Source organism: Mustelus asterias, chromosome 5, assembly GCF_964213995.1.
Source record: "Mustelus asterias chromosome 5, sMusAst1.hap1.1, whole genome shotgun sequence".
NCBI lineage: Eukaryota > Metazoa > Chordata > Chondrichthyes > Carcharhiniformes > Triakidae > Mustelus > Mustelus asterias.
In genome coordinates, this window is record NC_135805.1 from 147973433 (window position 1) to 147988614 (window position 15182).

A 15182-nucleotide genomic window follows, 5' to 3' on the forward strand; every position below is an offset into this window, starting at 1 on the left:
AGGGGAAATATGAAGCCATCAGGCAGGAGATTAGAGGCGGAAATTGGAAGGAGGCATTCTCGAGGAAAAGTACTGAAGTAAGGTGGCAGATTTTCAAGGAGTGTTTGTCTGGAGTTCTGCATACAACGTTCCGATGAGACAGGGAGGTGTTGGTAGGTTACAGGAACCGTGGTGCACGAAAGCTGCGCTGAACCTAGTGAGAAAGAAAAGGAAAGCGTACAAAAGGTTCAGAGAGCTAGGCGATGATCGGGATCTAGATGAGTATACAGCTTGTAGGGAGGGGACTTAGGAAAGAAATTAGGAGAGCCAGAAGGGATCACGAGAAGGCCTTGGCAGGTAAGATTAAGGAGAACCCTAAGGCATTCTATAAATATGTGAAGAGTAAAAAGGATGAGATGTGAAGGAATAGGACCTATAAAAGGTGAAGTTGAGAAAGTCTGTACAGAACCGGAAGAAATAGCAGAGGTGCTTAATGAATATTTTACCTCGGTATTCACAGTGGAAAAAGACCTGGGTGGTTGTACTGCAGGATTGAGGCGGACTGAAAAGATTGAGTATGTGGACATTAAGAAAGAGGATGTGTTGGAAATTTTGAATAGCATCAAGATAGATAAGTCGCCGGGACCGGATGGGATGTACCCCAGGTTACTGTGGGAGGTGAGGGAAGAGATTGCAGAGCCTCTGGCGATGATCTTTGCGTCGTCGATGGAGACAGGAGAGGTCCCGGAGGATTGCGGATGTGGTTCCTATATTCAAGAAAGGGAATAGGGATAGCCCAGGAAATTACCGACCGGTGAGTCTTACCTCAGTGGTTGGTCAGTTGATGGAGAAGATCCTGGGGGACAGGATTTATGAACATTTAGAGAAGTTTACTATGCTCAAAAGTAGTCAGCACGGCTTTGTCAAAGGCAAATCGTGCCTTACGAGCCTGGTGGAGTTCTTTGAAAATGTGACTAAACACATTGACGAAGGAAAAGCGGTAGATGTGGTTTACATGGACTTCAGCAAGGCGTTCAATAAGGTCCCCCATGCAAGACGTCTCGAGAAAGTGAGAGGGCATGGGATCCAAGGGGCTGTTGCCTTGTGGATTCAGAACTGGCTTGCCTGCAGAAGGCAGAGTGTGGTTGTAGACGGGTCTTTTTCTGAATGGAGGTCGGTCACCAGTGGAGTGCCCCAGGGATCTGTTCTGGGACCCTTGCTGTTTGAGTGCTCCTCAGGGGAAACTCCTATAATTAGAATGAGATCCAGGTGCACCACTATTTGTGGAATAGCCGACAATGAATTTTCCATTGCACACTGGAAAATGGCACAGACTGATGAGACTCCAAAGGATAAACTTGTGTAATCCTTTGTGGAAGCCTTCATCCCTCCAGCTGCTGTAGGTGTGACTGAGACCTAACTTGGTGTACTCAGGCCCCTGTGAATTTGACATTTGGGTCCTCAGTTCTCGGAATGCGGTATCTATCCATCTGGCCTCCTTGATTTACAGTAAATTTATAATCCCCATAGATTCTTAGAGTGCAATCCGGTTTTGATTAGGGACTATAGGTACAGACTACTCAGAAAACTTCTCGGGTTTTCTGACATCTAGTTCTTCTGAACTTCCTAATTCAACTTGTATCTTGAGATGGAATGCATAAAGCACTAGGAGGCCCAAATAAATGTAATGCTTGGCGTCCGGGTTCAAACAGAGTTTGGCTTTAGCCTCTTTTGTTCATCCCAGTTCCTCTTGGAAAACCTCAAGAGTATCTGCACAACGGCTCTTGAAATCTTCCATCCTGAATCTCTAATATCTCCAGCCAGTCTAATTTTTTTGGCTTCAACCAGTCTGGACCCATGCGACAATCTCTAGGACAGGAAATTGTGCTGTTCAGTTTCTGTCGGATACAGCAGTTGACCCTAATGTGTTTCCTGTATAAATAGACAGAATTGTTGCTGAATCACTTAATCTCAAAGATTGCAAACCTTTCTGAAGGTATCAGAATTCTTGCTTCCCTATGACTATGGCTCCTGTGTCTACCTCCATTTTAAGAGATCTGTCATTGGGCACACCTTGTGCCCTGCTCAGTGTATTCAATCATCTGAACCATCTCCACATCTTTTTGTAAAGAAAATTAGTCTCAGCCGACAGATTTTTCTGTATTGTGAGGCTATTTATCCCGCAGACCAAGTGATCTCTAAACATCTCCCCTAAAACTGGGCCAAACTTGCAGTGCTCTGCTGCTCCTCTCAAGCTGGTCATGAAACTGGAGACAGTCTAGCCTGTCTCCTGGACTGCAGAATGAAATGTGTACCTCGACATGATGATTGAAGGTCAGGGGTTAAAATGATCTTTGACCATTTCGACCGTCAAAAATCTTACCAAAAACATTCTATGTGCCAAACGAGAGTGAAAATTGGAGAGAATTGCGCTGATTCTTTGGGTGATCTCCCAGTCACAATTGTACAACACCTCATTTAAAAAAAAGATATCTCCTCCCCACCCCCCCCCCCCCCCCAAACGGACATCGGAAGACGCAGCCAATCACTCACTGCTGGACTCCCAACAAATAAGGATGTTTTTCCTCATTGACAGTGTAGTAAAGTCGAAGGCACCTTGTTGTGGCTTCAAGTAATAATTCATTTATTATCAATAATATACATCCAAGATAAGGGTCTGTCAGAACTATCATTCACCTCTATTCTCTCCTGCTCACTGGCTCCAACTGAGATCTCTCCTCATCTCAGGACATGTGCCCTCACTCCCGATTGGCTCGGCTTCCCATGTGGCCTCTCCGTAGGTTTCGGTCTGATCGCGTGACCCTCGAAGGATCACCCCTTTAAAGGGGGCTTTACGACACAAGATTATTGATCATTTTGCCCCACTGCAACCATGTGCTTCACAGCTGCTCAGGTCTTCGGCAATCTCCATCCTGACTTGCTTGGATTGATCACCAGATCTTCTCCTCCAGTCCTGTGGGACCAGAACTTCTCTCCAAACCTGAGCAGCCTTGAGGAACACTTCCAGGGAGGTGCCACTGAATTGAGGGATAATGTTTAATCTTCCTCCTGCTGTTTCAGCCCTTTGTTCAGTAACCGGGGCTCCCTCACTGGTCCCTCCAGAGCTGCTGCCTTTGAAAGTGCAACTGGCAGCCTTTAAATATGGTGCCAGCATTGCCTGAACCGGGACTTCCCCTGCAGCGAGTGGTTAAGGTCTGAAATGAGAGTGTGGTGGAGACACGTTCAATTGAAGCTTTCCAAACAGAATTGGACTGTTACCTGAAAGGGAAGGTTGTGCAGGGTTATGGGGAGAAGGTGGGGAAATGACACTTAGTGAATTGTTCATTCAGAGAGCTAGTGCAGACACCATGGGCTGAATGGTCTCCTTCGCTCTGTAACAATTCTGTGATTCTGCCTGTGCTGCCCAAGTGGACATCTTCACCTTGGCTGTCAGACATTCATGTTCCGGTTCTGGCAACAGGGGGCAGTTGGTTAATAAACTTATTTCGATGTCCAGAGTGTGATGTAGAATGATGGTCGTTCATGGAGTCCCGTCTCCTCCCATTCCCATGTTTACGAAGTTGTGTTGCTCAAGCTACAGATAACAAATTGTCTCTCTCTATTGGAGAGAGATGCCAATGGTCCTTTGTGGACTATGGCTGAATTGCCTAACCCTGTCCACATTGCAACATCAGCAGCTTTCAGTCAAAATATCATCAAATTCCCAGACATTATCATCACAGAATTGTTACGGTGAACAAGGAGGCCATTTGGCCCATTGTGTCTGCACTGGCTCTCCAAACAAGCATTATGACTTAGTGCCATTCGCCTTTCTTTTTCCTGTACCCCTGCACATTGTTTCCATTGAAGCAACCATTAAATGCCCTCTGTAATGCCTCCACCACCTTCCAGGCTGTATATTCCAGCCCCCAAACACTGACGGTGTGAAAAAGGTTTCTCTCGCATCAACTTCAACCCTCCCACAAACTCCATTCCTGAGCCACTGACCGTCCCTAATGACTCTGGGTAAGGACATGGTGATCCTGTACTTTTCTCTTTCGCCCTCATTCTTTTTGTCATTTAATCACTCCGGCACTTCCATTTTTTTGTTCTCTCCTTGTCACCCGCCATCCCCATTTCTCTGTCACTTAAAACAATTAAAATTCCTGCTATTTCCAAGTTCTAATCATAGCTAATCGAACTGAAACTAACTCTGTTTCTCTCTTCACAGACACAGCCTGTCGTGCTGAGAGTTCCCAGCATATTTTATTTATATTTGATAAACAGCATCAATATCATTTGTCTTCTGTGTGAACTGAAGTTGTGTTTCTTAAATGTCCCACGCTGTACATTATTATTGTTAATCATGATATTCTTAAAAACACTAATTATTTACCCGGATTCCTGTTACTTTTCTCTGATTTCCAGTCTGTATAAGAACAATCTCACAGAATCTTGTGCCGAGGACCTCGCCTCTGCTCTCGATACAAACCGGTCACTGATAGACCTGAATCTGGGTGATAATAAACTGGGTGATTCAGGAGTGAAACTACTGTCTATGGCTCTGAGGAATCCAGACTGTAAAATACAGAAACTGCAGTAAGTATCAGACTGTGTGAGATTGTGTTTTTATAATACCTGAATATTCAACAATATATTTTGAGTACGAGTATTAGCATAAAAAATGCTCTCCATTACTAATGGTGTCAGTTATTTATAAGGAAAATTGCACTTACTCTCGCTGATCCTTAGGCAATAGGAGGCAATGCCAACAAATCTTTGTTTCGAGGGTGTGGGGGAACACTATGATGGTGTACCTTTGGAGGTCCCCTCCTCCTCCTCAGGAGGACATGACTCTCGCCTGGACACAGCAGCTCATAATTTGCAGTAAAGAGAAAAGTAAGTAGATGACAGTAAATGGAGGACAGGCCACGAGGAAATGGTGGTGGAATCGCTCAGTTAATAACAGATGACATTAGTACAGTAATGATAGGTGATATTAGTTCAAATGACCAAGAAAGATATAGAATCAGTTTGGGTAGAGATAGGAATTAGCAAAGCTAAGAGATCACGTGTGGAGTTGTTTATTGGTTCTAGTACTAGTCACAATTTTGGACAGAGAATACAGGGAAAAATAATGGGGGCTTGATTAAAAAGTACTGCAGTAATCACAGATATTTTAATCTTCATTTCGATTGGATGAATCAGATTGTCAAAGGTTGGATGGCCAGTGAGTTTATCAAACGTATTCAAAACAATTTTTAGTGCTTTAAACTGAAATGAAGCCAATTTAAGGCTATGAGGACAGAGTTGGCTAATGTGAAGTGGAAAAAAGGCTCCCAACACCTCACTCCCTGCCCATGGCACCTTCCCATGTGATCACAGAAGGTACAACACCTGCCCCTTTAACACCTCCCTGCTCACCATCCCAGATCCTAAACACCCCTTTTAGGTGAAGCAGCGCTTCACGTGCACCTCCTTCAATCTGGTCTATTGCATTTGCTGCTCTGTGCGGTCTACCCTACATTTGAGAGACTAACTGCAGACTAGGTGATCGCTTTGTTGAACACCTTCAGTCCATCTGCAAGCAGGACCCAGACCTTCCTGTCGTTTGTCACTTCAACGCACCATCCTGATCTCCTGTACACATGTCCGTCCTTGGCCTTTTGCAATGTTCTCGCGAACCCCAACACAAACTGGAGGAACAGCGCCTCATCGTCTGACTGGACACTTTACAGCCTTCCGTTCTGCAACTTCAGAGCATGAACTCTCCCCTCCACTTTCACCCCAATTCCATTTATTTCATTTCATTTCTTTTTCATCTCAGCCATCCATTTTTATCACTTTTCATTCTCACTTCATTTTCTCCACTTCTCAAATGTTGTTCTCTTTCTTGTCTCCAACCACCACGCCCCACCCCCCTTCAGGGCAGCTGCAACATTCCTCAGGTAGTCCCTTGACAATCTGTACCTCTGTTCAGCCACTCACACATTCTGATCACTTAATGGAAGCTTTCAGTACCTTTCTAAGCCTTCATCGCCACCATTTACATGTCCTTTGTCCAATTACAGCACCCCTCCCAACCACCCTCACAGTATAAATCTCATCTGATTTTCCTTGCTTTCAGCCCTGACAAAGGGTCATCCGGAGTCGAAACGTTGGCTGTATTCTCTCTCTCTACAGATGCTGTCAGACCTGCTGAATTTCTCCAGCATTTTGTTTTTGTTGCCAACTTTTATACTCTATGCCCGGCCAATGAAAGCAAGCATGCTGTATGCCTACTTGACCACCTTATCCACCTGTGTTGCCACTTTCTGGAATCAACAAGGCAAATTGTTTGTTGGCTTTTATTGCAAGAGGACTTAAGTACAGGAGCAAAGACGCCTTACAGATGCACAGGATCTTGGTGAGACTATAGCTGAATATTGTGTGCAGTTTTGGTCTCCTTATCCAAGAAAGGAAATATTTGCCATACAGAGAGTGCAGTGAAGGTTCACCAGACTGATTCTTGGGATGCAGGATTGTAGACTCAAGACCAGCTTCTTACTTGCTGCCATCAGACTTTTGAATGGACCTATTATATATAATAAGAATAAGAAGCAAGGAGAACTTCTGGATGTTATGTACTTGGGTTTCCAAAGGACATTCCATAAGGTGCCATGTAAATGGTTACTATACACAACTGATAAGAGGATTTTTAAAAATTATTCATTGGATGTGGTGTCTCTAGCTGCACCTGTTTAATTGAACTGAATGACTTGCTAGGTCATTTCAGAGCGCATTTTAAGAGTCCACCACATTGTGGTTCATGATGCAGATTGCTTTTCCTAAAGGACATTAGTAAACCAAGTGGGTTCTTGACTGAAATTTGACTTTTGACTCGAGATTTTCATTGAATTGAAATTTTATCATCTGCCTTGATGGGTTTCAAACCTGGGTCACCAAGGCGTTACCCGTGGTCTCGGGGTTACTGGTCCAGTGACAGACGATACCACTACGCCAGCAATTTCACTGCAAATTAAAAACATGTAGAGAGTTGAGGTAAATGGGTCATTTTCAGATTGGTAAGCTGGTACTAGTGGAGTGCTGGGACCCCAACTATTTACTATCTGTACAATGTATTGGATGAAGGAGCTAAGTGTAGAATACCTTGATTTACTGATAGCACGAAAGTAGGAAAATAAATTGTCAAAGGACCTAAGTTTTCCAAATTCCTTTGTAGATTATTTAAGTTAATGGGAAAAGGTTTGACCGATGGAGTTTAATATGCAAAAATGTGAACATGTCCACTTTGACAGGAAGAATAGAAAAACAATATATTATTTGAATGGAGAGAGACTGCAGACTCTCTGGTGTAAAGTAATCTGGGTGTCCTGGTAAGCCAAATCACTAAAAGTTGATATGCATGCAACAAGTGATTGGAAGCACAATGGTACGTTAGCATTGCTACAGCTTAACTAGTTAATGAGTCTGTCTAGCAAACAGAAGCTCCTGAGTTCGCATTTACCCCCAACTCCCATTCAAGACTTTAAAATGTGTAGTGTTTCCAACAAAACATGTTTTCCTTTACTGTGGGGAAAAAACAGCAAGAGGAGTGTTCCAACCATGGCTAATGAAAGACATCACGGATTATATTAGATTAAAGGAAGATGTGTTAAAATGATAGACCTGTGAATTCTGCAAAGGAGGATCAAGAGAAAGTTCAAGAAAGAAATAAAATTAGAGAAAACAAGAAAATATGAGAACTCAAAGCTTCTATATCTATGTAAAAACAAAAGATTAGCACAAACAAATGTGGGATCATTACAAGTGAAGTCAGGAAAATTTATAAAAGGGAATAATGAAATAGCAAAGAAATTAAACAAATACTTTGTGTCTGCCTTGACCGAGGTAAATACTAAGCACCTCACAGAAATATTGGAGATTCAAGGGATTGGTGTAAATGAGGAAAGGCTAGATAGTAATAGTAGTAAAAAAATAGTACTCGGGAAATTAATGGGACTTGAGAATAGATAAATCCCCTGGACCTGATTATTTTTATCCTAGAGCATTGAAAAACAAGTCTGCAGCAATAGTAGATGTATTGGTCATCTTTCAACTTCTATGAGAGGCATGGACAGAGTGGATAGTCAGAAGCTTTTTCCCAGGGTGGAAGAGTCAATTGCTAGGGGGCACAGGTTTAAGGTGCGAGGGACAAGGTTTAAAGGAGATGCACGAAGCAGATTTTTTACACAGAGAGTAGTGGGTCCCTGGGGAGGTAGTGGAAGTGGATACGATAGTGACTTTTAAGGGGTGTCTTGACAAATACATGAATAGGATGGGAATAGAGGGATTTGGTCCCCTCTGGAATAGCTCCTGCAGATTAGAAGGTGACAAATGTAACCCCACTATTTAGGAAAGGAGGGAGAAAGAAAACGGGGATCTGCAAACCTGTTAATCTGACTTTAGTGGTACAGAAAATCCTGTAATCTATAATCAAGAACATGTGAACAAAACACTGAGAAAATAATGGTTAGATCCGAAGGGGTCAACATGGATTCATGACAGGGAAATCATGTTGAGGAAACCTGTTGAATGTTTTTGAGGATGTAACTAGCAGAATAGATGAGGGGGGAAGTGGTGAATGTGGTATTTTTAAATTTTCATTAACCATTTGATAAGGTCACAAGTGATAGTTTATTAAAGAAAATTGAAGCACATGGGATTGGATGAATATGATGGCATGAATTGAGAACTGGTTAACGGACAGAAAACAGTCAGAATAAATGGGTTATTTTTGGATTGCCAGTCTCTGACTAGTGGAGTACGGTAGGGATGAGTGTTTAGGTCCTAACTATTCACAATCTATATCAAAAATTTGGATGCGGGGATCAAATGTAATATTTCCAAATTTGCAGATGACAGAAACCTAGGTGGAAGTGAGAGTTGTGAGGAAGATGCAAAGATTTTTCAGGGGGAGTTGGAGAGGTGAAGGCCAAACGTTGCAGGTGGACCACAATGTGGAAAAATGTGAGGTTATCCAATTTTGTAGTAAAAACAGAAATTGTGAGAGATTGGGAAGCATTGAACTTCAAAGTTACTTTGATGTCCTTGTTCACGAGACGCAAAAAGCTAACATGCAAGCACTTAAGGTAAATGGTACGTTGGCCTTTATTAAAAGAGGATTTGAGTTCAGAAGCCAAGATGCCTGACTGCAATTAAATACAGCATTGGTGAGACCACACCTGGAGTATTGTGTGTAGTTTTGGTCTCCAGTCCAAAGGAAAGATCTACTTGCCATCGAAGGAGTGTAACAAAAATTTACTAAATTAATTCCTGGGACAGATTAATTGTCCCACGAGGAAAAATTAAATAAACTGGGCCATTATTATCAGGTGTTTAGAATAATGATAGGTGATCTCATTCAAACACACGAAATTCTTAGAGAGCTCAACAGGCCAGATGCAGGGAAGGTTGTTTCCCTGGCTCGAGGGTCTAAATCCTGGGACACAGTCCCAGACTAAGGGTCAGTTATTTAGGACAGAAATAAGGAGTATTTCTTTTCATTAGAAAGCTGGTGAATCTTTGGAATTCCCCAGAGAGCAGTGGAGGAGCCGTCATTGAGTTTGTACAAGACCAGTTGATAGATTTCTCCATATTAAAAACATCACGGGATGCGGGGATAACGCAGGAAGTGGTGTTCAAGTAGAAGATTAGCCACAATTTCATTGATTTGCAGAGCAGCTCGAGGGCTAAATGACTGACTCCTGCTCCTATTTCTGAACATTCTTATTGCAAGGGGAATGGAATGTAAAAATATGGGGGTTTTATTACAATTTTATAACAACCTCAGTTAGACCGCATCTGGGGGGGATTATTATAGTTCTGGGCTCCTTACTTAAGTCACAAGTAGGTTTACATTAACACTGCAATGAAGTTACTGTAAAAATTCCCTAGTCGCCACACTCCAGCACTTGTTCGGGGACACTGAGGGAGAGTTTAGATTGGCCAACTCACCTAACCAGCACGTTTTTCAGACTATGGGAGGAAACTGGAGCACCCGGATGAAACCCGCACAGACATGGGGAGAACGTGCAGATTTCGTACAGACAGTGACCCAAGCCGGGAATCGAACCCGGGTCCCTGGCGCTGTGAGGCAGCAGTGCTAACCACCGTGCCGCCCTGTCCCCTAAGAAAAGATATAATTGCATTAAAACTAGTTGAGAGAAGATTTATTCGACTGATTCCTGGAATGGCCACTCTCTCAGCTCCATCTCACCAGCAATGATTGTCCATTCTGCCCCCAGGCCTTCCTGATCCAGCACTTCATCCTCCATTGGGGTAAGGATGACAAGATCTGGACGTCTCCACTTTTCGTCACGCATTCCCTGATGCTGTTTGCTCACTTTCCAAACACACACATTTCAATTGTTACTCACCCATCAAACACATGCTCTAGTCCAGGGTTGTCCAATGTGTGGGCCAAGGGTCACGCAAAAATGTGACCCTCAAAGCCCCTGAAGAATCTGCATGGAGCTGCTCCTCCAATTACATGCTGTTCGTTTCCCATGTTTGCTGCTGATAGGTTTTTGAGTCAATCTGCAGCAAATGTGGGAAAGAAGCAATTTGCGATTTATGAGGATTAAATTATAATACTCTATTTAATACTCTATTTCTGCTCATCAACTTGCTTCTTTTCTTATCTTAGTTTTGTTTTTGATTGAAATTCATGCTGTGTCAAACTTTATCATTCTGAAATTTGCTCATCAGCCCCTTGAGAAAAATATTGGAAAGTGCCCCCCTCCTTCGCACATGAAAAGGTTGGTCAAACCTGTGCCAGCTTATGCTGGTATCAGCCTAACTGACATGTCTCTGACAGTCAATGCTGCTGCCTTTGCATTGCCAGTGTCTGGGTAGAGATGTTCTTTCCACAATTTCACTTTCATCCTTTTTCACATGTCAGGCTGTGTTGCATGAACAAAGAACAATACAGCACAGGAACAGGCCCATCGGCCCTCCAAGCCTGCGCCGCTCATGTGCCCACTAGACCATTCCTTTGTATCCCTCTATTCCCAGTCTGTTCATGTGGTTATCTAGATAAGTCTTAAACGATCCCTGCGTGTCCGCCTCAATCACCTTGCTTGGCAGTGCATTCCAGGTCCCCACCACCCTGTGTAAAATACGTCCCCCTAACATCTGTGTTGAACCTTGCCCCCCTCACCTTGAACCCGTGACCCCTTGTGTTCGTCACCTCTGACCTGGGAAAATGCTTCCCACTGTTCACTCTATCTGTACCCTTCATAATTTTATACACCTCTATTAGGTCGCCCCTCATCCTCCGTCTTTCCAGGGAGAACAACCCCAGTTTACCCAATCTCTCCTCATAGCTAAGACCCTCCATACCAGGCAACATCCTGGTAAACCTTCTCTGTACTCTCTCCAAAGCCTCCACGTCCTTCTGGTAGTGTGGCGACCAGAACTGGACACAGTATTCCAAATGTGGCCGTACCATCGTTCTATACAGCTGCAACATCATATGCAAACTTTTATATTCTATGCCCCGTCCAATAAAGGCAAGCATGCCATATGCCTTCTTCACCACCCTCTCCACCTGTGCTGTCACCTTTAAGGATCTGTGGACTTGTACACCCAGGTTCCTCTGTGTGTCTATACTTCTGATGGTTCTGCCATTTATTGTATAGCTCCCCCTTACATTAGATCTACCGACATGCATCACTTCGCATTTATCTGGATTAAATTCCATCTGCCATTTCTCCGCCTAATGTTCCAGCCTATTTATATCCTGCTGTATTCTCTGACAATGTTCATCACTATCCGCAACTCCACCGATCTTCGTGTCATCCGCAAACTTACTGATCACACCAGTTACATCTTCCTCCAAATCACTTATATATATCACAAACAGCAGAGGTCCCAGTACAGAGCCCCCAGTACAGAGCCCTGCGGAACACTAGTCACAGACCTCCAACCGGAAAAAGACCCCTCCACTGTTACCCTCTGTCTTCTATGGCTAAGCCGGTTCTCCACCTATCGAGCAAGCTCACCTTTTATCCCTTGAGATTTAACCTTTTGCACCAGCCTTCCATGAGGGACCTTGTCAAACGCTTTACTAAAATCCATATAGACGACATCCACGGCCCTTCCCTCGTCAATCGTTTTTGTCACCTCCTCAAAAAACTCAACCAAATTTGTGAGGCATGACCTCCCTCATACAAAACCATGCTGTCTATCGCTGATGAGATTATTCAGTTCTAAATGCGCATATATCCTATCTCTAAGAATCTTCTCCAACAACTTCCCTACCACGGACGTCAAGCTCACCGGCCTATAATTACCCGGGTTATCCTTGCTACCCTTCTTAAATAACGGGACCACATTTGCTATCCTCCAATCCTCTGGGACCTCACCTGTGTCCAGTGAAGAGACAAAGATTTCTGTTAGAGGCCCAGCAATTGCATCCCTCGCCTCCCTGAGAAGTCTAGGATGGATGCCATCTGGCCCTGGATTTGTTAGAACGCATCAAGACATTACTCCTTCTTCCACACTGCAACCACCTGTCTCACACCTGCTCATCTCCTCCGCAATCTCCATTCTGTCTTGATTGGATCAATGGAATAATCTTCTTTTTGTTGTACACCATCTCAGAATTTATTGAAAACACATACATAACCAGGTGACCTGTAAAAACAATGTCTAACCCTGTGATACCCAAAGGTGTGATTTGTGCTCATACCTGAGACATGGTAACACTGCTGGCCTGGATTGACTCCTCCATCCTTTGTGGATGAATACACAGAGCCTTTGTAAACTCCACCAGATGTTCATACACCTTACGTTGCAGCTCCAGTATCTGCCACATTGTTAAAGTCTCCGATGGTGCGTCATCTTCCTGAAGCTAGCAATGCTCTGTCCTCTCGAGAGAGTGAACTCGGCTATCACTGCCTCCATCAGCAGCTCAGGTTTGTCTGTGCTGTCCTGTGCTTGCCAGATTGTGACCCCTTTGCTAATCGTGTGAGACAGTATCTGCTGCGGTGGAGGTTACAGGGAATAATATGACAGTGCACCCTCTGAGGACCCCCTGCTCCTCTGCTGAGGTGGACGACTGTCCCTCATTCAAAGCAGCCCTTGATTTGAGAGAGTGAAGAATGTTTGAGGGTAATGCACATTCCAACATGTCCTTCAGACTGCCCGAATCTGGAGCTCCATGTGACCAATGATGAACACCCAAGTGCCAGGTTTTGGACTTGCCAAAGTCTCTCCTGTGCCCATTCTCTCACTTAGTCTCGCTCTGATCCCGAACCCATCTCAGCATGAGCGATTGTCCACCTCGCCGCCAAGTCTCCCAGCTCCAGCACTTCATCTTCAATTGCATAAGAATGGCTCGATCTGGACACTGCCACTCCTCGCTTATTCCCTGACATTGTGTGCTCTCTTCTACAAGCACATAAATTTCCATTGTTACTCACCCTCTGGTTCGGCCAGCCTGACTGACCATCAGGATGTCTCCTGTTTGTGGTCCCTCAGTCTCAGCAGTGCAGGAGTTGTCTCTGACTGACAGGAACCCTTCACAGAGAGGCTGAAGTGTTTCTGACAGTCAATGCTGCTATCTGGGCATTGCTAATGTCTGGCTGGGGATGACGTTTCTACAATTTCACTTTGATGCTTATTCACATAGATGTATGTGTGTGTGTGCGTGCGTTGATTCCTGTTTTCTTTCTCTTTCTGATTCCCCAGGCTGGACGATGACGCTCTCACAGATTCTTGTGCTGAGGATCTCTCCACTGCTCTCAATACAAACCGATCACTGATGGACCTGGACCTGGGTAACAATAAACTGGGCGATTCAGGAGTGAAACTACTGTCTACGGCTCTGATGAATCCAGACTGTAAAATACAGAAACTGAGGTAAATACCAGTCTGTGTAAGATTGTGTCTGGATATCTTCCAATATACTGTGGGCACTGTTATGAGAATAATGAATAAACACTGTCCATTGTTCCATGCTAAATTGTCCCTTAGTGTTGGGGGATTCACATGGTAAATACGTGGGGTTACAGGGATAGGGCCTGGGTGGGATTGTTGTCGGTGCAGGCTTGATGGGCCGAATGGCCTCCTTCTGCACTGTAGGGATTCTATGATTATTATCAGTGTCCGGGATAGAGCTGTAACTTGTGTGGGGTGACAAGCAGAGTCAGATTGTCACTCCACTCGAAGCTATCTATCCTCAAATGCAAACCCCCCCCCCCCCCCCGACTTGGGCCAGGCAAGAAAGTGGGGTTAAGAAGGCATATGGGATACTTGCCTTTATTAGCCGAGACAGAGAATATCAGAGCAGAGCGATTACGATGGAGCTGCAGCTCCAGCTAGAGTACTGTGTGCAGTTCTGGAAGAATGTGAATACGCTAGAAAGATTGCAGAGGAGATTCATCAGGATGTTGCCTGGGTTGGAGTGTTTCGGCTATGAAGAGAGGCTGGTTAGGCTGGGGTTGTTTTCGCTAGAGCAGGAAAGGTTAAAGAGGGACATGATTGAGATGTACAAAATTATGAGGGACATACATAGAGAAAATAGGAAGAAACATTTCCCCTTAGTAAAGGGGTCAGTAACCAGGGGGCGTAGATTTAAGGTCAAGGGCAGGAGATTTGGAGGGGATTTGAGGAGAAACTTTTTCACCCAGAGGGTGGTGGGAATCTGGAACTCACTGAAAGGATAGTAGAGGCAGGAACTCGAAACATTTAAGAAGCATTTAGATGACACTTGAAACGCCAGAGCATACAAGGACACGGACCAAGTGCTGGAAAATGGATTACAATAGATACGTTTTTGCTGGCCGACACAGGCATGATGGGTCAAAGTGTCTCTTCCTGTGCTGCAAAACCCTATGTCGTCCCAGGGAATGGACGTTATGGACCAAAAACTGCATTTTCACTGACTCCTGTGTTTTCTCTCTCTGATCCCAAGGCAATGGGATGTCATTCCACGGATTTTTATGCTGGGAGAAGTAACGTGATGGTGCACCCTCTGAGGACCCCTTCACCTCCTCGCATGGGTACAGCTGTCACCCATTCACACAGCACTTGATTTGTGAGAGAGAGAGAGGGAAATGTACATTCCAACATGTCATTCAGACTGCTCCATGTGTCCAGTGATTGATGGACACACGAGCTCTGTTTTGTGCTCACCAGAGGGTCTCCTGTGCCCATCC

General features: G+C 44.3%; 1 protein-coding gene across 1 annotated transcript in view; it reads left to right on the forward strand.

The window, feature by feature from the left end:
• Positions 1-15182, forward strand: part of LOC144493881 (NACHT, LRR and PYD domains-containing protein 3-like) — a 65940-nt gene that overhangs the window by 25270 nt on the left and 25488 nt on the right. Inside the window, 2 exon segments of the mRNA XM_078213462.1 lie at positions 4408-4578; positions 13714-13884. Of these exon segments, the coding sequence (XP_078069588.1) occupies positions 4408-4578; positions 13714-13884 (342 nt within the window).